The sequence below is a fragment of the Rhamphochromis sp. 'chilingali' genome, assembly GCF_963969265.1.
Source record: "Rhamphochromis sp. 'chilingali' genome assembly, chromosome: 21".
NCBI classification, from domain to species: domain Eukaryota; kingdom Metazoa; phylum Chordata; class Actinopteri; order Cichliformes; family Cichlidae; genus Rhamphochromis; species Rhamphochromis sp. 'chilingali'.
This window is the reverse complement of record NC_137949.1, coordinates 2,448,219-2,475,575: the sequence shown is the minus strand read 5'-3', so window position 1 is coordinate 2,475,575 and position 27,357 is coordinate 2,448,219. Positions and strand designations below refer to the sequence as shown.

At 39.5% G+C, this 27,357-nt stretch overlaps 1 protein-coding gene across 2 annotated transcripts; it reads right to left on the bottom strand.

Moving 5' to 3' along the window:
* Positions 1-841: 841 nt before the first annotated feature.
* dapp1 (dual adaptor of phosphotyrosine and 3-phosphoinositides) lies at positions 842-27,357 on the bottom strand. 2 transcript variants are annotated; one of them, XM_080871526.1, is made up of 10 exons: positions 27,142-27,357; positions 24,794-24,916; positions 23,882-24,015; positions 23,572-23,702; positions 22,977-23,024; positions 22,702-22,764; positions 15,400-15,485; positions 3,920-4,007; positions 2,160-2,238; positions 842-1,547 (listed from the first exon to the last, which is right to left on the bottom strand). In XM_080871526.1, the coding sequence occupies exons 1-9, from the start codon at positions 27,198-27,200 to the stop codon at positions 2,185-2,187; spliced, it is 786 nt and encodes a 261-aa protein (XP_080727652.1). In that variant the 5' UTR covers positions 27,201-27,357; the 3' UTR covers positions 842-1,547; positions 2,160-2,184. The 2 variants fall into 2 exon arrangements, with proteins under 2 accessions (XP_080727652.1, XP_080727653.1); XM_080871527.1 differs by lacking the exon at positions 2,160-2,238 and having other exon boundaries at positions 27,142-27,352.

Here is a 27,357-nt window from a genome sequence, read left to right as displayed (position 1 = left end):
AATAAGATGGATAAATTCAGCTTTTTCAGTGTTCGGGTTGACGGACATGCCAAGATGAATGGTAAGAAAAAGACTGGAGGGATTGAAGTATTTGTTGAAGAAAGGTGGTGCAGTTCAATCCATGTTACCATGAAGGAACAGCTTCCCCCGCCTGACATTGAACAAACTAATCCATAAGGCTGGAACCATCACTGGTCAGAATTTGGAGGCTTTTGAGTCAGTGAGGGATAGGAGCTCACTAAACAGACTTTTTTCCATCATGGATAATCCACCTCACCTGCTCCACTCCATACTTCTGAGGCAGCAGAGCTACTTTTACCTTACACTGATTCGACTCTACTACCAAAAAGAATGCAGGAAATCATTCCTACTGTTCTATATCAAACTGCATAATAACTCTGTATACCCTCTGCAGCCCGAGACTTCGAGGACACCAGAACGCATGAGCATCGTGATCGTGTCGAACCTGAGCCACCAGCATCCTGTGAGCCCTGTACTGGCCAGGCCTTTGCTACGAGCCTCCTGCTCTGCTCTAACATATGGATGGATGGGAGTTAACTTTAAACTAGATTTTACTCCAATACACACATGGACAGCTGGAGACCCAATAGCTGAGTTGACATTCCTGTTATACTCCTTTGATATTCTCAACTTGGGGAACATGCATCGTTGGAGCATTGTAATGTAAATTCTCTGAGGAGGAATCACTGCCTGATAGCAAAATTTACATTACCAGGTCCCAAGCAGACTCACAGATGCAGAATGAACTTTAGAATGAACTCCAGACTTTTTACTGATCTAATTTAAGAAGAAATTTACACTAAATGAACAGACTGTGGCTTTTCAAGTGGTTTTAATATATCGTATTAAATTATTGTACTAAACAAATTAGGTACACCAGTTAAATTGCTTGTTAACACAAATGTCAATCACATGACAGCAACTCAATGCATTCAGACATGCAGACACGATCAAAGCAACCTGCTGACGTTCAAGCTGAGTTCAATCAGAATAAGGAATAAAATGGTTAAAGTGTCTCTGAAAGTGGTATGGATGATGGTGCCACACAGACTGGTCAAAGTATTTCAGAAACTACTGATCTACTGGGAGTTTTTCTCACATCTGTCTGTACGAATTACAGATAATGATCATAAAAAGAGAACATATTCTGAGTGGCAGTCCTGTGGGTGAAAATGACTTGTTGATGGTAGATGTCAGTGGAGAACAGCCACACTGCTGATATGGAAAACACAGCTTCCAAGATTCAGTTATCTGAGTGAAATTCTATTATTTTCTTTAGCGTTACCCATCAGCAGGTATTGGTCTGTATGTGATTAACCCATACAATCTATAGATACACCTTGCTATCCAGGTTAGCTAATTCAATTCAAATTGTAATTTAAATTAGCTCAGTGATTGTTTTCCTTCTCTTTGTCCTGTTGTTCATTATTGTGCATCCTGTTGATCTCAGTCCTTCAGTGCAGGTTGGTCTTCCTTCCATCTTGTTTCTCCAGTGACAGCCATCATCTGCCTTTTCTTATCTGGGACTGAAAAAAAAATCAAAATGAAACTAAAAAGACACAAAAATTTGAAACATTAAATGATAAGTTTATTCATTTTAAGATTACCTACAAATTTAGCTTGTTGGCTAACACTTTATACCCAACACTGTATAATAATGACAAACTATTAAGGGATTAAGCATTAGTACAGTATCAGTAAGTGCTTAATTCATTGTTTAAAAAACATTACTCCTCAGTATGTAATTTATAAATGTTTATGTTTAGGCTGTGTAAAATGCTCAGGAGACAATTCTGCACATAACAGCAGGGTGCAAGGTGCTAGCAGGCACGGCATAAATCGAATGCCATAACCAAGCAGCCAGCATAGTGTACAGGGACATCTGTGCTGAGTACGGTTTGCAAGTACCAAGGTCAAAATGAGACACGCCCCCTAGAGTGGTTTAAAATGACCGAGCTAATATCCTGTGGGACAGACAGACAGACAGACAGACAGACAGACAGACAGACAGACAGACAGACAGACAGACAGATAGATAGATAGATAGATAGATAGATAGATAGATAGATAGATAGATAGATAGATAGATAGATAGATAGATAGATAGATAGATAGATAGAATTTCACCATAAACTGACCATGACCAGGGGCTCCCACAAGATTTCAGTCAGAGAAGTGAAAAGAATGATCAGAAAAGTTGTCCAAGAACAAGGAGAGCTACAGAAAGAATTGGAATCAAAGAAAACAATAAGCAATGCACTCAATGCATATGACTCCATACTGAAGACATGTTGAAGCTTTCATCACTCACAAAGGCTTTTGTCCAAAGTATTAAATATATTTCAGTAAATGTGCTCAATGTTTCCCTGTGATGTTTTCTAAATATTACACATAATTTGATTTGTGGATATCTATGGTTGATTTTTTTGCATGTGTGGAATGGATTGGTTATTACTGACATCTGGTGAGAATGTCATGTCAAAAGCACCTTTAGAAATATGTTTATTTTGAAAGTTGGTGACGTGCTTATTTAACCCACTGTATCAATGTACATCTAAATTGTTTGTTAATTACTTCTAAACAATACCATGAACAAGTTATAAACGATTCTAATCAAGAATCAACTTTTATATCTGTATTTATAAATTACGTACCAAGGAGCTTTTCAAAGGATAGACTTAGTACTTAATAATCTCTTACTTATGCTTAACAGCGTGTCAATATTATAAAATCTTACCACTTGTTTAAACTTTCCAGTATGTTGTGAAAAACGTTTTCACAGGATTGTGTAGAGTCCTGTGTAAAAGACCATGTGATTCAGTAGCTTATTGAACCACCGTTAGCAGCAATACTCTGAAATAATAAGAGTATTCTTCATTTTTCAAAGGACCACATAGCGTCTTACATAACTTTCTTTTCATATGACTGTAGGCTCCGGCAAACACTCCAGAAATACTTTCCCCCTCTGAACTCATGTTACGTTATGAATAGTTGTCTCCTTTTTAATATATATGCAGATACACCCTGCATCTCTACATGTATGGAACTTTCATAGTATTTTATAAATAGTCAGTTAAGAGTATATATTCAAAGTGTGGTTTAATATATTTTGTCATAATTAAAACAACCATGACAAAAGGGGATAATCAACTTACCAACACTGACACTACACACAAATGTCCACAAATAGTGAATACATTATGAACAAAACAGCAGTAGCAGTAAATTCTCCCAAACAGTGAGGCAACAACAGCAATATAACAGTAATTATCAGTGTTTGTTGGCTCTGTTAAATGGACCAATATGAAAAATAGAAAAGGAAACAACGGCTTTTCACCAGGTTTTGAAGCCTGGGTTGTGCAACTAAGACAGATTAGTCTGTCACTGGTACACTGCTTCAGGGGAATTTTGCAACCACAGTGCTTGAACCGTTTGAAAAACATTCACTGGTAACTGGCTGTAATGCTCTTCTTTATGATGAGAGAGATATAGTTAAGGTATTTTCTAGTAATACTAGTAGTACCAGGATTGTTCCTTATTTTTTGTCTGGTATAAAAACCCTTTCTTGCATTTAACAGATCACTGTGCAATCGTCTCAAGGCTATTTAAATAACTTGGAGTTGAAGAAATGTTGAGTTTGTCAGTAATAAGGAAGTGGCCTAATGTTACACAAGCTATTACAACACTTCACACAATGCTGGTACCGCTTAAAGTACAAATCCTCCTTCAGAGCCAATTCCACTGAGCCGTGACCTAAGCCTTATAAATATTAATGTTCCCTCAACATGTTGAACCTTCTACTGCAATATCCCATTTTCAGAAAATGTTTGATTTTAATTATTTTAGTTGATGACAAAAACATTCCTTCATGTAAAACATCCAGTTTGGACAAACTCACCAGTTTCCACCTCAACATCTTGATCCACTCATCTGCCTCCACACCCGTCTTAGCGCAAAGGTAAAATGTTCGATCTGGAAACACGAGACTGTGGACACAGAGAGCAGAAGGATGAGTTTTACAACATCCTGTATTCTGACGTTTGTGACTGTGTACGTGTGTGTGTGTGTGTGTGTTTGTGCATGTACATGTAAGAAAAAACATCCATCCATCTTCTTCTGTCTGTTGAGGGGTCCCATTCAACTGACTGACTCACTATCTTACAGTAAAAAAGACCTGTAGGGCCAGATTTACTACAATGGATGAACTAGGATGAAGTAAAAGACCAGGCACTTTATATAACTAATTCATTCACACATGCACTTTTTCTAAGCTGTTAAGCGCTTACTATCTAGCATTCATACACCAAACTGGAAGAGGATTGAACCACCAACCTTCCAGTTGGTAGCTGACCTGCTCCCCCACCTGAGCTACAGCCACACCAAATGTAAATACATTCATTCACAATGCAACCCAACAACAGCAGTGCAAGTCAGTGTAACGTTACAAACAAGCAGGCCTGCTGAAGGTATAAAAATGTGTAGCGATACAGTTGCAGCTTAAAACTTGTAACGTGCTTATTTTAAGTGTGATTGGTGCTGCTATTCTCCCCCTGAAGGGAGTATGTACTCAGCTGTGTCTGTTTGCAGGACTAGCATCCACAGTTTTCAAGATATGTTCAATTTTGTGTGGTGGTCGATACGAATAACAGTTCGAGCTGATTTAATTTTGGTGAAAAGTAAAAGTAAAGTCAAGTAAAAGTTAAGGTTCAGGGTTGTGCTCTATGAGTCTTGTAGTTTTTTTTTGTTGTTGTTTGTTTATTTTTTGCTAGAGCTGGAGCAGCACAAGCCACATATTTGGATCTGGATTTTTAAAGTTACAGTGCATCATTATTGCAACCTGTGTAACTATCCAGCTTCAAAAGGTACACTGAAATGATCGCATTCCATTCAGCCAAAGAAGTGTGTCTACTAAACAAATTAATGCAACAAATGTTTCAGGAAAATGGTCAAATTAATGGACCAAAGATGTGCTGTTGGCTTGCCCAATTATTTTTCCACAATGGCCTTTGTGGCAAACAAAGTTTTGCAGGGGGAAAACAGAGAGGTCTCACAGCTGCTGAGCACTTTGCAACAAATTTGTAATTTTTTTCATATCCATCATAAAATTTGGCTTGTAATGTTCAGGTTACTTTATTTGTCCCGATAGGCTGATTTGTTCTGCAGTCATGAGTCATCCATTCTCACATGCACACTGTCAGTACGACCATAACAGACAACAAATGAAGCTTATGCATAACTTCAATCATTTTGATTTCAGGAAGCATTATCTTTCGACCCCATCACAATCCCAAACCGTGAAGCTCTCCTGTGTAATAGCTGGAGTAAAAGTTCCTGCATTGCATTCTGTGAGGCCTGCAGTCTATTCTCCTCTCAGCAATTCTTGTTGCCAGCATTCAGCTTCAGTGCTGTGCAATCTTAAGAGTTGTTAAAAACCTGTCTGGAAGTTCTCATTATATATACCACCTTGGGAGCGCTGCCAAAAAACATGGGAAGTAACATAAACATGAAAATATCTGACCCAGAGATGGGAACCTAATAAAGAATGGGGACAGAAAAGGGAACTAAGGTTATCTGTAACTAAAAAAAAAAGAGCTGAGGGGATAAAGAACAAAACAATAAGGAACCAATAAAAGGAGTGAAGGATTAACAGAAACTACAATTCAGTTCAATTCAGTTTTATTTGTGTAGTGCCAAATCACAACAACAGCTGCTTCAAGGAACTTTACATTCTAAGCGATTTGGCAATAGTGGGAAGAAAAACTCCCTTTTTTTTCTTTTCTTTTTTTTTTTTAAGTTTTTATTTTCATTTTTTAAATTGAAAACAAACAACAAACAAACAGAAACAAACAATAAAAGACATTCACAGTTATGGGACAGAGTAGGTATCATCAACTAGCCAAAGCTTGACTGGCCATTATGACCAAAAAAAAATAAAAAATTCTCAGGAACACACTCTAGTATCTTTATCTTTCAAACATAGCCTCAACCATCTGAGGACCGAGCACAGAAAATACGGGCGTATTAATAATAATAATAAAAATAATAATTATAATAGTAACAGTATTGATAATTACAGAAATTTAAAACAAAACAAAACAAAATAAATAAATAAATAAATAAATAAATATAATAATAATTTTTAAAAAAGGAAGAAAAAAAAAAAGAAAAAAAGAAAAACATATCGTGTGAACCCCTCCCACCATCCCCCCACCCCTTTACCCCTGTATGGCTCTCAACTTCATCACATTCGTGTATCCAAACAGCCCATATTTACACCCGTCTATACACAAGAATCAGCACAACATTCAAGAATTCTGATCAGAAGGGCCTAACCAAGGATCAATTCAGGGTAAACCCAGAGGAATTTACGTCATCTCTATATTCTGTCAAGTCCAAAGACGGTAATACTGAAAGAAATGGTCCCCAAATTTTTTTAAAGGTTCGGTATTTCCCTTTTATACTATGCGAAATCTTCTCAGGTGTACAGTAGGATGCTAACTCATTAATCCAATATCTCAGTGTTGGAGAATTTTCAGATTTCCAATGTGTCAGAATACATTTTTTAACTGCAGTACTCGCAAGTAAAATAAAATATTTCTTGTGGTAATCCACATTTATAGAATCTATGTCACCTAAAATCCATAGTTTTGGGTCCATTTCGACTTGGATCCCAATTACCCTTGAAATTATTTCAGTAGTCCGTCTCCAGAACTGGGCAATTCCACAGCATATGAAGGAGATCACCATCTATCACCTTACATCTCAAACATTTGGGAGAGTAATTAATATCAATTTTATGTAATCTGTAAGGTGTATAATATGTCCTGTGGAATATATTAAATTGCATTTGTCTATGATTTGTAGAAATTAACATGGTCTGTGCCTGTTCCATTAGATGGTACCATTCTACCTCTTCATAAACATAGCCCAGATCTGCCTCCCATTTTCTTTTCAGAGACGTTTTGTTGCAGTCAGGTAATTTTTCATTAATAATAGTGTATATTGAAGATACTATTCCTTTCATTGACTTCCATGGTTTGGTGCAAAGATGCGTTTCAAAAGGACTTTCTTTAGGAATCTCAGGGAATGTTCCTTTGGTTTTTTCTTTGATCCAGTCTCTTATTTGTAGAAATTTAAAAAAAATTTGGTCTGGAAGTTTAAATTTTTCCTTTAGTTGTTGGAAGTCAATAAATGTATCATTATTGTATAGATCGGCAACAGTTCGAATATTTCTATCCTTCCATCCCCGCAATATGGAGTCAGAAATATGATGTGAGAGATCAGGATTGCCCCATAGGGGTGTCCTTCTAAGAAAAGAAATATTTATTTTTAGAAGTGAGTGGGATTCCTGCCAGGCACGGAAGGTGTTTAATATTATCGAGTTATTTGTGAGCTTAGATAAACATTTTTTCGTACCTAGAAATGGGACGTCTTTTAATGATATGGGATTCACCTCATATTGTTCTATTGGAACCCATCGAACCTCACTCCTCTCTGCATGTAACCAGATCAAAATTGATCGGTATTGGGAGGCCAGATAATAATTCCTAAAGTTTGGTAGGTTGAGTCCTCCCCTTGAATAAGGGGCCTGTAATGAGGAGAGTTTAACTCTTGGGTTTTTCTTTTGCCATATGAAGGAGGTTATAAGTTTATTTAATTCTTTGAAGAAACTTTTAGGAACATTTATAGGGAGACACTGAAATAAATAGGTAAACTTAGGCAAAATGTTCATTTTAACAACATTAATTCTCCCTATGAGGGATAATGGAAAATCCATCCATCTCTGTGTATTAAGTTTAGTTTGCTCCAACAGTTTAATATAATTTAGTTTGAATATTTTATCCTCAGATTTACCAATTTGTATGCCCAAATATGTAAATCCATTATTACACCACTGTAGTGGATCTGTAAGAGCTCTAACACGATTATCTTGTATATTTAATGACATAATCTCACTTTTGGTATAATTTAACTTATATCCTGAAGCCGCACTATATTCTTTAAGACAATTCATTAATGAGGGAATTGACTTGAGAGGGTCCGTTATATATAGTAGGAGGTCATCTGCATATAGGGAAAGTTTATGTTCACTTGTACCGAATTTGATTCCAGATATAGCAACATTAGTACGAATGGCCACTGCTAGTGGCTCGATCGCAATCGCAAAGAGCAAGGGAGAACTTGGACAGCCTTGTCTACAGCCTCTGGTTAGGGAGAAAGTGTCAGAAAGCACATTATTTGTTATAATATTGGCTTTGGGGGCGTTAAATAGTATCCTAACATAGCGGGTGATCTTTTCTCCGAAGCCCATGGCTTCCATTGTCTGAAATAGAAAGTTTGGTTCAATCCTGTCAAATGCTTTATTAGCGTCCATGGAAATTATTAGCAATGGTTCTTGATTTTTTTGAGCGGCATTCAATATGTGGAGCAGGCGCCGCACATTATCTGCTCCCTGTCTGTTTTTAATGAAGCCTGTTTGATCGGCATTTATTATCTTAGGCATAATGTCCTCCAATCTATGTGCAATTATTTTAGATAATATTTTATAATCTGCGTTTAAAAGGCTAAGTGGTCTATAAGAGTCACATCTCTGTTTGTCCTTGCCCGGCTTTGGCAATAATGTAATTGTTGCATTTTCCAGTGATTCCGGTAATTTGTTATTTTCTAAGGCTTCTTTAATCATATTTGTAAGTGGTGTCAATAATTTATTAGAAAAGGCCTTATAGTAATCAGCTGAGAATCCATCTGGTCCAGGGGTCTTATTATTTTGTAAACACTTGAGGGCTCGAAGAACCTCCATCTCCGTTATATCTACATCAAGCAGTTCTTTGTCCTCATTATGTAATTTAGGAAGGGTTATTCCATCTATGAATCTTTTTGCAGCAGTACCATCGACCCCTTGCTCAGATTTATACAGATCTTCATAAAACCGTTTAAACTCTGCATTTATGAGTACTGATTCATCAAAAAGTTTATCATCTTCCGTTAGAATTGTCCGTATAAATTTCTCCGATGTTTCTTTCTTAATTTGCCAGGCCAGTAATTTACTTGTTTTGTTTCCAAATTCATAGTAGTGATATCTAGTTCTGGCCATAGCTGCTTCTGCTCTGTTGGTGCATAATTTATCATACTGCAACCTTGCTTTTGTTAATGTATTAAGACATTCTTCCTTTTAAAAAAAACTCCCTTTTAACAAGTGGAAACAGGTGGCAGAACCAGGCTCAGGGAGGGGCGGGGCCATCTGCTGTAACTGGTTTGGGGTTGAGGGGCCAAAGACAGAAATAAGACATGCAGTGGAAGAGAGCCAGAGATAAATAATAACTAATGATTAAATGCAGAGTGGTGTACAAACACATAGTGAGTAAGAAAGGTGAGTGAAGAAGAAACACTCAGTGCATCATGGGAATCCCCCAGCAGCCTAGACCTGGCCGGTCTTTAAGTCTGACGTTATTAGCCATGTCTAGGTCCAAACACCGCTTCAGGTCCCAAAGTCAAACGAACACTGCGGCATCACTGAGAGTTAAAAACTGTATAAATTCTTTCATCTGTAATAAAATGATCAGCGTTGCTGCTTTACCAGGTGTAACAAGTAAGTTTAACATCCAGGCATCCATGAAAACAGGATTTATTACATTTAACAGAGTTAGAAGTTAGCTCGCTAGTTTCCACCTAAGCATGATATAGCATGTTCTGACTGAGAGATTTCTGAAAAATTAAAACGTACAGCTCTGCTATCACTTCCAACATAAATGAAGTGGGGGGCGACTGTGGCTCAGGGGATTGGGAAGCTCATCTGTAACCGGAAGGTTGCCGATTCAATCCCCCTGCTCTCTCTGTCCTGGTCGTTGGGCAAGACACAAGACACTTTACCCTACTGGCCAACACCAGCAGGCCCACTCTGCAGGAGTTTGTAGAGTGGTGTGACAGCTCCAAACTTGAACTGAACGTGAGCAAAACCAAAGAGATGGTGGTGACCTTCTCCAGTAAGCAGAGGGATCTGGCTGCTTCAGTTACCACCATCATCCACGGGAAGCCAGTGGAGGGAGTTGAGGAGTACAAATACCTGGGAACCATCTTTGACAACCTCCTGAAATTCTCTGCCAACACAGAGGAGATTCTCAGGAGGTGCCACCAACGGCTATACCTCCTTACGAAACTCAACTCCTTTGGAGTCAGCACAGCCATCATGATGACTTTTTACTATCCCTTCCTGGGAAGCCTCATGACCTTCTCCCCACTCTGCTTTTTAACTCCAGCCGATAAGACCATTTCCCACACCAGAAACATAAACTACACTCTTTTTATACTGCCGACACTTTACTCACTTTTACTCACTTACAGTTATTTATTCATCTTTCAGTCACTTTAATTTTAAAACTGTGCAGTTTTGAAACTGTGTATATAATGTATATTCTGTGTGTTTATTATCTCACTCTTACTGCCTGTTTATGCCCTGTCCTTATCTTTAAAACCATGCTGCTCTGTTGTATGTTAATTGCCCCTTGGGGATAAATAAAGTCTTTCTGATTCTGATTCTGAGATAATCCATCCACAACACAAGGTTAGCAGTGTTGGTCAAGTTACTTGAGGAAAGTAATCAGTAACTAATTACTGATTACTTCCCCAAAAAAGTAATCCCGTTACTTTACTGATTACTTATTTTCAAAAGTAATTAATTACTTAGTTACTTAGTTACTTTTTAAAAACACGATTTACAACCTGAACAGGTGATAAAGCGATAGATCTTTCAGCCCAATTCTACTTTTTCTGCATAATCCATCATACAAAATATAATCAAAGGGAAAAGTCTCTTTTTAAAACTTGTTTTATTAGTTTTAATCTTTTAACTTTATGCATCAAACAAAAATGTAATTATCTGCAACATTCTCTGACTGGAAGAAATTAGTTTAACATTTAAACCTATTTTCTGCACATTCCAGCTCATAAAATAAAATATTTTGTGTGTTTACACTCAGTCTTTCAAATAGATGCAAGTAAAACACAGCAGAAAATAAATAAAGTCAAAGACTCAGCGCTCCTGTTGCTCTATTTTCACCTGTAAAGCAGGACTGAGGTAGGCGGAGGTTTACCCTGGTGCAGGTGTGCCGCGGTCAGTGGAAGAATCCGCGAGTTTCTCTGTGAGTTTCCCATTACGTCGTAGCTACTCGGTGCTTGCTTGGAAGTTTAGGGGTTTTTTGCTGTAAAAAGAAGTTTTCTTCCCACGCACAGCGGACACTAATGTTTTTGTCACTTTTTATGGAATCAAACTCAAAGTAAGGTCAGTACTTCCACGCTTTAAACGCTGCACGCTCATACTCTCTCCCACAATCGATATGTGATCCACTGTTGATCTGCACACAGCTGTTGTCACTAACGGCGCACTCGCTTACGTCACTGTCATGAGACATTCTCGCAAAAAAATCACGGTTTTACGGGAAAGTAACGGTAATCTAATTACCGATTTTGCAATAGTAATCCCTTACTTTACTCGTTACTTGAAAAAGTAATCAGATTACAGTAACGCGTTACAAGTAATGCGTTACTGCCCATCTCTGAAGGTTAGTCATTAATACATAGGTGCATGGGCTGGGCTGTAGTTACATCGTATTGTTTTAAAAACTGAGCTTTAAAATCAATAGCAGTAATAAAAACTGAGAGAAGCCGACAGTGATCACTGGCTGTTTTTAGGGGCTTGTTCGCATTAATTAGAACAAGATACAAAGCATTAAAACATGTAAAAAAAAAACAAAATCCAACAGCCTTATTAAACGCAGAGTAGTTTGGACCCCGAAGCAGGGTTCACCACGTCATCACTTAACCTCCTAGGACCTGGCGTCCACATATGTGGACATCACATTTCGGGTTGTCTAGACCAAAATACAAAATTTTGCTCTACAAGGGCCTGATATCCATTTATGAGGACATTGTACTGCCTCTCTTCTATCAAAATTTAAAGCAAATGTCATCATATGCGGATCAAATTTTTCTCAGAAACAAAAATCAGGTAAAAAAAACAATTTTACATTCATCTGGTCCCAATCAGCCCAAATGGCAAAGAGAAATTAAAAATGCATGCCATGAAAGAGTTCTGGTCTTAGGAGGTTAAAGACTGGATTTCAGCATAAAAAAGGGAGGATTCAGGGTCAGAGTAAACAACTCCATTCACACGGTCATGACATGCATATTGCTCATTATGTGGAGAAACTGTGCAAGGGAGGGCTGAAGATGGATGTTGACTCAAATGTATTAGTTTGCACGTAGACAGCTATGCAGACATAAAAAGATAACAAAACACTGAGAAGAGACCAGGGCCCTGTGCTTCGTACGTCGCTTACTACATCCAAGATCAAATGAAACATCCAAGATCAAATCATCGCGCTAACCGTGAGCTCGCTAATCCGGTTCCCCGAACACACCTGCTGTTGACGATTAGTACAGCTGGATGAAGTAATGTGCGATCACTGGGTGCCGTAAAAGGGGCTACGCATCGATAGCAGAAACAGTGATCGGCAACCCGCTGATTGGTCGGCGAAAATGGCGAAGGAGCGCGCTCGGTATTTTTCGGCAGCAGAGCAAGAACTCTTGAGTGAGGGATTTCAGGAGTTTCAGAGTTTAATCAGAACGCAAGGGAACACTGCAAAGGCTGCAAAAGCAAGGAGAGAGGGCTGGCAGAAAGTTGCTGACAAATCAAACTCGTAAGTAATCCAATAATAACAATAATAATGGAGTGGATTTATATAGCGCTTTTCAAGGCACCCAAAGCGCTTTACAATGCCACTATTCATTCACTCTCACATTCACACACTGGTGGAGGCAGCTACGGTTGTAGCCACAGCTGCCCTGGGGCAGACTGACAGAAGCGAGGCTGCCATATTGCGCCATCGGCCCCTCTGGCCAACACCAGTAGGCGGTAGGGTAGATTTATCATATCACACCATATTATCCAATATTATATTACATTATATTATATTATAATATGTTATATTTTATCCTCTTTCACATTAGAGCCACAACAGGACCCACTAGAACATGGGAACAAGTAAAAGTGAAATATAAGAATATTCTACAGAATGGTAATATTTATCACTTATATTGCTTGTCGTCTCTTGGAAAGAGACCCTGGAATACTCTGTTTGTTTATAACAGCAACCAAGAAAAGGGCAGAGCAAAAAAAAAGACAGGTGGTGGTCCTGCACCCCCTCGTCAACAAGTTGGTTAAGTAAATAATACCCTCACGGGAAAATCGATATCTCTCTATGAGCACACTGTCGCGCTGAGCTAAAGGATCCTGTCTGTCCCGCAATATACGCTGGATTCTGAGGACTCTCCTTATCAATCTTGCACCTTCCGCAATGGGCTGCTCGCGTATACGGACAGGATATGACTGCGACAGACTTCCCAAATCCACCTTCGCTTTTATAGCCGTGGTCTCTCATCTTGATTACACGAAGTAATTTACAATTACTACTCTGAAATATGAATTACATCTGTAATAATCACATACATGTAATAGAATGTTAATAGTACATTTCCCTTTTTTAGGGAATGACCTGTATGTATCTGTGTGAAATCAATAAAAGGATCAAGTGCTGCATTATCTTTAGTTACATTGATGTTATTTATTTATGGTGAAACAGTGGTGGAATATCGCTGTTGCTTTCGTATGAATGACGCGGACATACCTGCGTGGCCACGATCTAATCCTGTTTACATAAAGTAAACCTGCTCCCCAGCAGGTTTACGCTTACGGCTCTGTTGCTATGACAGCAAGTCCCGGATGGGCTTCGGGGAACCGAACGATCCAGGATCACGCGAAATCGTCAACAATCTAATCCAGCTAACTTACTTAGCGCGGTACGAAGCACAGGCCCCTGGACAGACTTGACACAAAAGGGTAGACACACATAATAAATACAAGAAATCAAAAGCTAGGAATATAAATAATGAAAAATCAGAGGCACTAGGAAAACAGAGCTCCAGATGAACTAATACAGAAAACTAATACAGCACAAGAACACAAGTCAACCTATCTTAATGATTTTAATCAAACCCAGGACTATGACACCATCCGCTGCAGGGTTTTTTGTTGTTTTTAGATCTACTGTCTCCCACTTGTCCAGTTTCTTGTTTTATTGCACACCATGCCAACATATGTTAAAATGTAGGCCAATAGAGTCTTTGGATATTGTTTATGCAAAAATATTATTTGATACTGTCAAACTATGTTGTATTTGGCATTTTTCACAGATTCAACTGAAAAAAACAGAAACACATGAGGTGTTGCTGTGACAAGCTTCAAATTCCTTGAAGGTCTTTGAGATTTAAAACTGGTTCTTTGTTGTCTTTTATGGACACTGGTTCACCCATTGACTTAGTTGAATTAGTTGCCTTTTGCTTGAGTGATTGATAGGTCCATGATAAGTGGTTAAACAAAAGAAGAAAAACACATTCACCTGAGAATGATCTGACTGAAAATGACTGAAATGGCAGCCAATGACAAACAAAAACATTGAAAGACCTCCAGAAAGCCTGGAGAACTACTCCTCAAAACCATTCACAGAAATTACGAGCAAATCTGACTGCTTGGTAATAAAATATGAAGAAAATCATGGAAAACTGAAGCTATAATATTTGGCCCCAAACATCTCAGAAACACACTCTGCATCCAAACATGGATTTCAAAACTTTGGCGTCGTATACTTCTGTGAGAAGTCATTTTTAACTAGGATCCTCTTTATAACCTTATAATACCTATTTATAAACTGAGTGTTCTCAACTGTAGATGGACAGATTTAGGACTCTTGCCTGCTAAATATTCTTTAGAAGTTATTTTGACATTTTGCTAAAACACATTAGACCCCCCCCCCCCCTTTTTTTTTTTTAAATAACCATGCAATAGTTTTCACTGTCACAGGTACAATTTGTGCTTTCCATTTTGGCTCAGTATCTCTTAAATCAACTTTTTAACTTGTGGTGGCTCCGAGTGTTACTGAGCCTAGCCAGCAATTTCTACTTTGCCTTGTACCTTCCATACAGAGATTTCTCCATATTTTCCTAATGTTATATTTTTATTTTGGGTTCCAGATTTTAACCAAAGTTCAAAGCTTGTAAATCCTCCAAAATTATTATTAATTATGATTATTAATAACAATATCTGAATATGAGTGTGGGTTGTGACAAAAATTCAAGTTAATAATTTGGTAAAATTATACCAAATCAGGCTGAGAGGTAAGGCAGTGAAAGTTCATGTGTTGGCCACATCTACAAAACGCTGTGTTGTGTTTCAGTTAACTTTCCAATATCCACCTTAAAGTAAATGATCACTTTCTCTTTATTCTAGTTAGGCACGTTCCTCAAATCTGTTGTTGGGTCACTTACCAAAAACAGTTGACTTTATCCTGAGAGTAGTCAAACTGGACTGCAGAGCAGGACCTCAGATCTAAGGTTCGAATGGGCTCCTCACACTGCAACAGAAAAATGATTCTACATACTTACTGTGCACATAAACAGGTACATTAAAAAAAAAACACCTTCCCTGACATAAATGTAGCAAAGCCTTATTTTTGTAGGACAATTTTTAACTGCAGCTGCTATTTATTTTTAGCTCTTCCAGTAAAAGTCTAGCTATGTCCTCTGGCACTCATTCCAGCTCCGGATTTTCTGTACATCGAAACAGCTTTCTATGTTACATTACATCAGTAATACAGGTTACTGTGTTTGTTTACATTTTGTTACTGCTTTTTATGTTTTAATGTGTAAGTTCAATAAAGAAGATGTGTATACGCTCATCTGCCTGCATTGCTAGGTGTCGGGCAGCTTGTGTATTCTTTATATCACTAATATTTTTTAGTTGTGTGCAGCTCAGTACTGAAATATCAATTCCTCCAGTACAAGATATCTGTGTTCTAGAATAGTCTCATATTAAAATATCAATATTTTAGTTACTTGGGGAAAACTGGACTTTATCATTACCAGGAACATGGTAGAAAGTACAGTAACTATATTTTTGGAATAGTATAAACAATTTGTAGGAACTACTTCTTCTTCCGCCTGTCATAGGGATATACGAAATGTGTCACAGCTCATTCAGTTGACAATGTTGGCTGATCGTAAGCGGAGTCATGTAAACAGTGAAGATGCGTTTTGTGACACATGCAGCAAGGCCACAAACCTTGTCAAACACAATAAAAATAAATCATAACACAGAATATGATGAGTTTATGATAGGGCAAACTGAAGAGGAGAACAGGTTCTTCACTTCCATTCAGTTGTCTTAGATTTTAGCCAGGTAAGGTTCTAGAGTAGAGCATTTAAAGTGGATTTTGTCAAACCCATGTTCCGTGTTCGGCGTGTTTAGTTTTGCTTCCCGTGTGGCGTCATGTTCATTTGTGTCAGCTGTGTTCCCCGTGTGTTTCTACTTATTTCATTACCCATATATGTATGTAAGTCTCCTTCTGTTCATGTCATCATCTGTTAACCTTCCCTTATCTCAAGTGTTCATGTATTTCCTAGTGTTCCTGGTTTTCATGTATTTAGTTTTACCAGTTTAGGTTTTTGTGACTAGTTTAGTTTTCGGCCACACTTCTTGTTATAATCTATTTCCGTTTCCATATTTCGTTTGTCTGCAATTGGGTCCACTGATCTCCACTCCACGCGGTCTGCCATCGCAGATCGTGACAAACTGTGCATGTAGCCGTCTCCCTAATTTCCTTCGGGATTAATAAAGTATTCTGATTCTGATTCTGATTCCAATTCATGGTAGTCTCTGTCTCCCGCTGATAATGACTTCAGCTGGGCATGAGTGAGAGGCCAGTAGTTTTTCACTGGTGGTTTGTGAGAAACAAATTGTGGATAAACCTCTGGTCTTTCACTATTAACTGAAGGGAGACCAGTGTGCGAAGTAAGTTGGTGCTGGCGCTGCTTTCACTACACAGCAGGCATTAGCAAGTAAAAGAGTTTCTGTGATTTATCATTCTAACAGACAAATTTCCTCTTGCTAACCATCTTGGCCAACATTTGTAATGTAGAAAAGGTGGAGTGTGGAAAAATTGTTGTCTTTATTTCATAAGGATGGCAACTCTGACCAGTCAACAAAAAAAAGCATTAAAAAAACAGACAAGTTGACCAGGTGCAGGCTCAGACACCACTTTCTGTTAAACATCTATGAGAAATCACTTGGTTGACTCAATAACCAGCCGTTTTACCAACACTCCACCTTCATATTTTGAATTCCCCCTATGAATACGTCTGTGAAAGTTCTCAGTCACTCAGGTCATTGTAGTCTGAGGAGCTCGGAAAGAAACTGCTCAAGCCTTTTTTTCCAGATGATTTTTATGTTATTAACATATTTTAATGTATTTCTTATCAATATATAGGTCCATGCTTCTGAATAATTAACTTTTTTTCCCCAGAGATATGGGGTCCTCCTGTAGGCCCACCACCCACAGGTGGCATCGTAGGGGTTGGGTGCAATGTGTGGTGGGTGGTGGGAACTGGGACATGAAACATGACTTCTCTGAAAGAGGTGACGTTTAGTTAAGAGAAGTGGCCTGAGATAGTGCGTGAGGTTGAGAGGTGGTGATATAGTCATGCACAACTCAATGCACAGCTTGGACTCTGGAACCAGTCTTCTGGGGAGGGATTGGACTCTGTTCCACTCTGGAGTTGCCCTTGGTGTAAGGCAGTGGGCTGGGGTGGATATCTGGGCGTCCCCTGTGGCTTGCTGCCCTTACATTGGAGTTTTTCTGGTCGACAAGAGGGTTTGTTCCATGCGCGTTTCGGTTGGGGAACGGGTCGTGACTGTCGTCTGTGAGTACCCGGCCTTCTTAGAGGTATTGGGTGAGGTGCTTGAGGATACGCCACCGGAGACTCTATCATCCTTTAAACTGGAGGCTGTGTGTGCTTAATGTTGTCAAGCTTGTTATTCACAGGCTGCTCCTAAATACGTTTATAATAAATGGTTTGTTTTTGTGGCAAATGTAGGTGAAACACTCGTGTTTCCATGGTAAGAATAGAGCCATGCCTTAAACCAAGCAGCAAAGCAAAGAATTTGTGTCAAGAATCTTTCATAATCAAATATTTTAAATGCTCAGTAAGTTGTTGCAACACTAGCCCATAGTGTGTGTGCCCACATTAAATGGAGACAGGCTGACAATGTACACACTGTAGGCTACCCTACGAGGGCCCCACAGTGGTGGGGCCACACATGCCCCATTCTTCACACCACTAAGGCCCAAAAGGCCCAAGCTCCACAGATCAGGGTGGTGCACAGGATGAGTGGGGAGTAGGGTCATGACATGAGAGTCATGCATCGTCAAAGACTTGGAGGAAGGTCATGTAGGACTAATGTCTAACATTGTAGTGATTATTGGTTATGTTAGTAACCTGCTCATTCACACTCAAGTTCTTCAAAATGATTCCTGATTGTGCCTACTCTTAGGTGCCCGAGTGTCAAGAGGCTTGCCTGGCCTGAGGGCTGATATCAGAGCAGGCAGGAGTGAAACTAGAAAGAGGACACATGTTTTCATGTCAGGATTTTTTGCTGGAGGGTGAACTTCCTTGAATGGACCTTCAAAGGTTGTAATTTCACAGAGTCACTGTATAGCGGAAAGAAGCTGAAGAGTTTTGACAAATGGAAATGAGAGACCAGATTGTCGAGCAGTCAGTATGGCTGCAAAACCAAGCCGAGGTCTGCTGTTGGTCTGCCCTTGGCTTCTGAGTATAATGAGACAGTAGCGATGGATCTACATAAAAAAGGAACGAAGATGTGACTGGCACACTGCGCTAGACTGGGCACTTATGGCTAAAAACAGTATGCTTAATCTACATGGTTATAGTCCACATCAACTTGTGTTTGGCCAAAACCCCAACCTCCCTTCTGTGTTGATGGAAAAACCACCTGCCTTAGAGGGCACAACTGTAAGTGCAGGAGTAGCTGAACATTTATCAGCATTACATGCTTCCAGGAAAGCATTTACTGAGGCAGAGTATTCAGAAAGGATCAGGGGGGCACTACCCAAGCAACTTAGGCCAACAGATGACAAATATAAGGCAGGAGATACAGTATACTACAAATGAGTCGACTGTACAGAGTGGAAGGGTCCAGGTGTAATTATTGGGCAGGATGGAGCTGTTGTATTGGTAAGACATGGTGGGACTCTTGTAAGAGTACAGCAGTCAAGGTTGGGTAAAGTGGATACAGAGAGTGGAGATAAACAAATACTGCAGAGTACTACTGATGCTGACACTGACAACAAAGACTCAGTTGAAAATGATGAGACAGAAGCACCCGATGGTGAACAGAGTAAGGAAGAAGACATCACTAGTGACAGAGAAACTAACACTACAGTAACATGTCTGTGACACAGCCTTCTACATACACTGATCCTGTCTCCTCTGCAGATGTAAAGTTAAGAGCAGGACAGCTGATCACGTCACTTGATCACTTACTAGCACAGACGACAGCGTTCAACATACAGCCAGAGTATTAGGCAGAGCAGGGAAAGCCAAAGGGCAATACAAAAACGGGTATAATGTGCAATATCTTGAGCTTGATGGTAGTTAAGGTGAAAAGAAAGCTGTAGACATGTCACTTGTTGATGGTCTTTGCACTGAACCTGAAACCAGAGATGCAGATGTACTCATAACAAAAACATCTCCTTTGATGCTGCCAAACAGGAGATTTAGAACTGGCAAAGTAATGGTGTATTTGATGAAGTGAAAGACCAGGATCAAAAATGTGTGTCTACTAGATGGGTCTGTACACTCAAAGAAACTACTAATGGTGTTGTCCCAAAGGCCCGACTTGTGGCATGCGGGTTTGAAGAAGTTAATACTCAGGAACTACAAAAAGACTGTCCAACATGTGCATCTGAGTCCCTCAGACTGGTGCTAGCTGTGATATGTCAAAACAAGTGGAAAGTGAATTCAATGGACATTAAATCTGCCTTTTTGCAGGGAATGGAGCTGTCAAGAGACATTTATCTTTGCCCCCATCTAAGGCTGACAAAGACAATGTTCTATGGAAATTTAAAAGGTGTGTATATGGACTTGCAGATGCTTCACTTCATTGGTACAATAAGGTCAAAGACATTATGCTCAGCACTGGTGGTAAAATATCACAGGTTGATCCCGAGGTGTTTTATTGGCAAAAGGAACAATCTGAGATCACAGGAGTGCTTGCATGTCATGTTCATCATTTCCTTTGGGCTAGTTCAAGTCACTCTGCAACTCATGTCATTCCTGTACTGAAATCTACCTTCCTATTGGGGCGTGAAGAACATGACAGCTTCTTTTTAATGTTGGTATGGACATTTGTACAGTTAATGACGTAACGTAACCAACTTTACATTGACAACATACAACCGGTTCAGTTACAAGCAGCACAGGCTGTAAATCAATCAATCAATCAATCAATCAAGGCTTTATTCGCCACATGCAGGTTGCCCTGCAGTGAAATGGGACACCCCCCCCCCCCCCCCCCCCCCCGACCTTACACACACAACACAGACATCACATGGGGATAAAGGTCGGTAGCGTTACAGAAAAACACTGAAATATACACTACAATGGGAAAGTACAAGAGGAAAAAAAGAGACCTCTACTCATGCTGGGCTCCTGGGAGGACAGTATGAGAACAGGATACAAAAAAAACTCCTCTGCACATTATGATGGTGGTTTTTCTTTAGTGCGAACAACTCATGGGAATTTCAGAGCTGTTCTTAACAGTCCGACACTGGTCTCTCAATCTCCCGTTGGAGAGCCGCGAGCTTCTCCATGATGTGATCAAACTTGCGCTCCGTGGTCTTGTCATTCGCTCAGAGGTTATTCTGAGTATTTACAGCAGCCGTTAGCGCCTCCAAGCTCTTAACCATGCTGCACTCAGTGAGCCCATTCTGAGAAGTCGCGCCTCGTCCCATCGTTTCAATCCCAGCGGACAGTCTTGTGGGGGTTTGAACAGCTGGTTCCGCTCTCTTAATTCTCCAATAAGTCAGGGCCAAGCCAGCTCCGATCAGCAAGAACCCTGTTATCAGGGTTTCGAATAGGTCGATATCTTCAGCGTCCTCGATCGACAGTCCCGCCAGGCACACGATCCTCCATTTCTGCCACCCGTCCATCGTGTATCCGGCAGGGAAAGTCCCTCCAGGACACTCGGGCTCTCCCGAGCCCAGACTTCTCGTTGAGAAAAGGGTGTCAATAGCATTCAGAGACCAGTTAATCAAATCCATAATTCTCTTTTAGGTTTTAAAGAACGACAGTGAGAGACTGTTCCAGGGAAAAGTAAAAACACGAGACAAGACAAGGACATAAGAAGCTAAGCGGGGAAGATAAGGGAGAAGAGAGGAGAAAAGGGTGACCGCCTTCGCCGAGAGCCAAACGAGAAGAGGGAGAGGGAGGCTTCTTTAAGTGAAACAGAACGGGAGCAATTCAGGTCAAAATAGGACAGATTTTGTGGGTTACCAAACAAACAAGGCCAGATGTGATGTTTGACACATGCAGCCTGGCATCTAATATTAAAGATGTAACTGTGCAGTCCATTCAAGTGAACAAAGGTTTCTGTAAACCTAAGGCAGAGAAAGTAACTCTTAAGTTTCAGCACTTGGGTAACAGTGAGGATTTGGCATTGGTTGTTTTCAGTGATGCTTCTTTTGGTAACCTTCCTGATGGCTGTACTCAAGGAGGGGCATTAATTGTCCTTATGGGTAAAGGGGGAAAGTTTTGTCCTCTCTTTTGGCAGGCTAAGAAAATCAGGTGTGTGGTCAGAAGTACACTGGCAGGAGAAACTCTTGCCATGTCAGATGGAATAGACAGTGCAGTCTTCCTGGCAGCACATTTTTCTGAGCTTACAACTGGTAACACTGGTCTGAATGCTGTTCTGTTGATCTGTGTGACTGACAATCATTCCTTGTTTGATGCACTCAAGTCCACTAAGCAGGTTACAGAGAAGAGACTGGGGCTAGAAATCAGACAAACCCGTCTGAATTTGTTGGTTTGGTCAGATTCCAAATCTCAACTTGCTGATTGTCTGACAAAAAAGGGAGTTTCACCTTTAATCCTTCTACAAGCACTAGACTCTGGATACTGTGATCCTTTGTTTTTTTGCATTAAAATGCACTGTTATTTATTTTGTGTAGTTATAGTATGCTTCAGTTAAAGTGAAGCACATCTGAATTTCTTGAATGTTCATCAATGTTGACAAGTTGTTGTTTTTTGTATATATATATATAGATAGATAGATAGATAGATAGATAGATAGATAGATAGATAGATAGATAGATAGATAGATAGATAGATAGATAGATAGATAGATAGATAGATAGATAGATAGATAGATAGATAGATAGATAGACAGATACACATATGTTTTAAACCTGTATGTTTATATCTTTATTTTACAAGAAAGAGAGAGATTGTTAACTTGTTGTTTTCTGTTATATCGCGAGAGTGCGGTAGCCTGCGGTGAATTGTGGTTTGTGTGCGTGTGCGGGAAAATGTGGTGTGGAAATGAAAAGCTTGTGTTGAGGCTACAACGTCGTGTCTTTTGAGTTTACACCAGAACCAGTTTGGAATCAGTGAGAAGATACACCAATAAGATGTACATCTTTGGACTATGAGAGGAAACATAAGCTTTCTGAAAGATGGCAGTGCTAGCCACTGCACCACTGAGCTGAGCAGACTTACCATTTTGTCTTTGAAGTATTTAAGTTCATATCTGTTGAGCGTGAACCACCTTTGCTTCCAGTTCTGCAGAAAAGATTGACAGCATATATAAAATCAAAATCAAATCAATTACTTCAATGTTACTTCATGTCAAACTCTGAAGCCATGTTTCTGAATTATTCTTGTTTCACACAGTTACATAAGATTTCTGTCTGCAACGAAACACAAACAGATTTCCTAAGTTTTTGTGATGAGAATCAGTTAAGTAACTGTTCTTGCATGTCAACTGCTGTTACCTTCACAATTGCCCCTTGCTTCACCAGGAAGCCTTCCTTTGTCCCCAGCTGAAAAAATAGAAAATACATTTTAAATTGTAAACATTTCAAGAATAACTGTGGTTTATTCCAGTTTAAGCTGCATACTGTGAATAAGTCTTGGCTATATAATCTTTAAGTTAAAATAACTTGTGTGAATACCCATTACGAATAATGCAACATATTTAGATTTTATTTAGAGTAATGTGACGTACAATACAGAGTAATAGGTCACCTAGAAAATAAAAAAGGTTTATCACACCAAAAGTTGCTGTGGTCAGATAATCATTGTCCGTACATAAAGACTGAGGGAGAAATCTGAACTTATTGCAGTTGTTGCTAGTTGAATCCAAACGTGCTTATCACAACTGCAAAGCCTGATCATTTGAGCACAAAAAAGTCTCCATAATAAAAAAAGACTTTACGAATTGTTTAGGCATCATCAGAGCACACTACTTAATATTTAAACATGTGAGAGCTGCGAGCTTGTATTTATGACGAAAAAGAGCCCTTCCCACGAAATTCGTCAGATGTTGCTCACATGAGACTACATGGGTGTTTGCAATGGTTGTCGTACCGAAGGTGCATTTGCTACCAGATCATTTTCTGTGCGTCCTGTCTGTATGGCAGTGTGAACTCGCACAGATTCATAAATAGATGGCTCCTCCACACGCCATGGATACGGACTCTTCAAAACAATGAGGGTTCCTGGTTAAGAGACAAAGGTTGGTTATATGCCCGGCAAGCCGACTTTAAAACACGGAAGAAATAAAGATGGACGTACATTCCTGTTTGTCAGTATACTTCTTGAGTGTGTTTTAATGCAGTCTTTATGTGTGCATCATAGCTAGCATTACGTTTTTTGATGAAGATCATGGTCTGCATACCTGTGTCGCTGCCCAGCAGAGGTTGGTTAGCAAAGTGGTTGACAAAGTCTTGAAGGGTTGGAAACTCATTAAAACCAAACACATAGCCATTGCTATTTCGTGTCACCTGAAAATGCTTCACTGAATCCTTTGCCCTATGTCAAATGACAAACAGCATAAATGTTTCACTTTAAAAGTCATTCACAAGTAGAAGTACACTAACCACAGACCTGCAGATATTTAGCTTCAAAATTTAGCAAGTACGTGTTTCCTTTCTTCATCATTGTTAAGATTCACATACTTGCTTTTAACAAAGTGTTTCTAGGTGGTTCACTATCACCTCTCTGTTTTTCTCCCCACACACATGTGTGTGTATTTATATCCTTGTGGGGACATCTCATTGACATAATGCTTTCCTTAGCCGCTTACCCTAACCCTAACCATCAAAAATGAATGCCTAACCCTGACCCTTACTCTAAATCTAACCATAACCTAATTGTAACCCTGACACTAAAACCACATTTTGAGTCTCAGAAATGCCTTCAAACTCGTGGTGACCTGGATTTTGGTCTCCATGGGGGCTGTTTGTCCCCACAAGTACAGTAAACTACCAATTTTTGGTCCCCATGAAGATGTTAATACCCGTCCACACACACGCTTTGTGTGACTAATACTAGAATACTTGGTGAAAACTGCAATGAAAAACTTAAACCTTTAACCTCGACATTAAGGGGATCTGGTGACTCTGTTATTACTAAACACACCAGTGAGAAACCAAACTGTGCAAGACAAGACATGGGGAGCAAGGCGAATTTAACTAAAAGTAAAAAATAAAGCTATAATCAGGTAAGATAACTCTGCATCTGTTGTGACATCATTGTTTTGTCACTGTTACGGTTCCAAACCCATGGTGCACTTCCCTCGTTCACTCACCTAACGGACAGGGCGAAGCAGTCTGATCCCTCATTACTGTTTCTCAGGAGGTAACTTCCATCCGTCCCATTGGACAAGAGAAGGGCCTCTGCAGCATGGCGAGACAGGTCATAGTGGTACCACCTTCAAGGCAATAGTAATATGATTTTTTTTATTTTTAAAATCTAATAAAACCATTGTTAGATAAATGATATGAAAGGTCTAATTTTTATCTACATTTTGACACACGGCCCATCTTTTAGCTACAGTTCATTCTGTGTCAAATTGATTTCTAATATTTCAACAGAAACAACAGCAGTCTTTATACAACAGCATGGACAAATCACAGTAATCATCTGAGCTTGTGCTCAATTTACAAAGACTTGGAAAAACTTATTTGGCACCTAAAGCTGCTTGCTCAGTGTTACATGCTGAAACTTTTACATACAACACTGTACAGCAATGTTATTTCTCCATTTCACAACCATAAGCGACATTGGTGAGTGTTAAAATGTGACGATTTTGGACAACGACTTTAACAGAGAGTGAAGCTGGAATTAATCCTGGTCTAAAAAATGCAGATTTAAATAATCTGCCGTGGGCTTCATCTAATGTTTTTCCTGAAGACCAGGTCTGAATGAAAATGCTGACTTTTATAAGGAAAGTGTACTGCTGGGACTTCTGTCTCATATGCAGAACCTGTATGCTTTTTACACTGTTGTGCAAAATTACGTGAAAGAACAGGCTTATGTTATGATTCAAGGTCATCTCTGCAGTACTGTGAACCTCAGACTGTATGGAAATATAAAGGGAACTGGTAAAAGGATGTGAAAGTTCTTAATTTGCATTAAAAGTTGCTGGGACTGTTTAAAAATATCACTGAAGGCAACAGCTCAAGAAAAACCGCTAGATTCAAAAGGTTCTGATCATATTTTAAAACCAGCTGCAGAATTATCCGTTTAAATTCCACACTGAACATTAAGTTTTTCTATTTCTTGTTTGCAGAGTGGCAGTCCTGAGTTTAAATGCACCATCTGGCCGGAGCCTTTCTGTGTGGAGTTTGCATGTTCTCTCTGGGTACTCTGGCTTCCTCCCACAGTCTAAAGATGTGTGATAGTGTGGTTAAATGTTAAAGGGCATTTAAGTGAATGTCTGTTTCTCTATGGTAGCCATCTGCCTCCCTGACAAGGATAAGTGGAAGAGAATGGATGGATGGATGTTTGCAGCGTTATTGAGGTATCATATACGACTGTTCCAGAAACTCCATGCTGACTTTATTCAGTGCATTTATAGTAAGACCTCGTTTGTCAGAGCAGTCTGTGGATACATCCTGAGGATTGTGGATTTGGAATTTGTTGCGTTTACAGAAAGCTTCTCTAACAATTCGTGAAATATATAAGCACACTAAAAGTTCAGTCACCATGTGTGCAGCATCCTGTGGTTTAACATTATATTTGTCCTTCCTCAAAAAAAACAAAGTATCAACAACGTTAGAACATACCATCGGTATGATAGAGTCACAAGTTATTAGGCCAGTATGATCGTAACCGTTAAATACCAGCTGCGTGTTTTCGGAGTTGAGTCTCGGGCGCAGTTTTGTTCTGTGCGGCTTTAAATCGAAGCGATTTTGTCGGCACCCGACTTCCGTAAATCAAACAATCAAACAAACAAACAAACAAACAAACAAACAAACAAACAAACTGCTTTAAGGAGCGGAACGGGCAGTCCTCGACATCTCTGAAACGCGCCATGGCGCTTCTTTTGGAATTGCAAATATTGTCCTGAGTGGGTCTGATATGTGCAGGAGGGACCAGAACACAACAGAAAACTCCACAAAACATTACACGGAGAGAATTTATAGCTGAGCGAAGTGTTAATAGGCTGCACAGTGAGTCGGTACTGGAACTTGTTTTCGGCATGTTACAACTGACAATATTCCCCTCGTGCAAAGTAAATTAGAAGTGTACACATAACTTACGTAACAACCTGTTAACACGGAACTCAGCTGTTTAATTTTTGCTTTTAGAAAACGTTATATGATAATCATTTATGTTAGTAAGTTTGTAGATTTCAGTTTCACACTGTTTCACAAAACACTGATTTAAGAAGCACATCCTGTCATTCCTAAATACACAGCACAAGACAGAGACGATGAAACATGTCACAATATATGGTCTAAAGATAAACGAGTTAGCTCTTTGTAAAAGGACTTTACCGTGTAACAACAGTGGTATAAAGCTATGGTCTTGCTTTTTATCCTGCTCATCAAATTGGTGCGCGCTGGTGAAGAATCGCGTAAAGTATCGCTTTTAGCAGCTTAATGTTTTCCAACAGGTGAAAGGTGTTTATAATTCCTAACCTGGCCTTACCCAAGACTCGCTAACTCGTCACTCAAGTCCTCGAAAGATGCATCACTGAAAGAACTCATCTCTCCAGCAGATTTCAGTTAACCTTAGTTCGGTGTTGGTCTAACTAGTGGAGCGGCCAAATAGAGAAGTAAAAACTGCTCAGCTCAGTCACGCCTACAGGAAATACACACGCTCACCAACCGCTGAATTAGGCACACGAGATACTCCGACACCGTG

Coding starts and splice junctions, on each gene's coding strand:
- dapp1 (XM_080871526.1), bottom strand. CDS start 27,200: ATGAGTTCTTTCAGTGATGCATCTTTCGAGGACTTGAGTGACGAGTTA. Junction 24,917..27,141: donor GACGAGTTAGCGAGTCTTGG/GTAAGGCCAGGT, acceptor ATTGCCTTGAAG/GTGGTACCACTATGACCTGT. Junction 2,239..3,919: donor AGATGTTGAGGTGGAAACTG/GTGAGTTTGTCC, acceptor TTCTTTCTGTAG/CTCTCCTTGTTCTTGGACAA.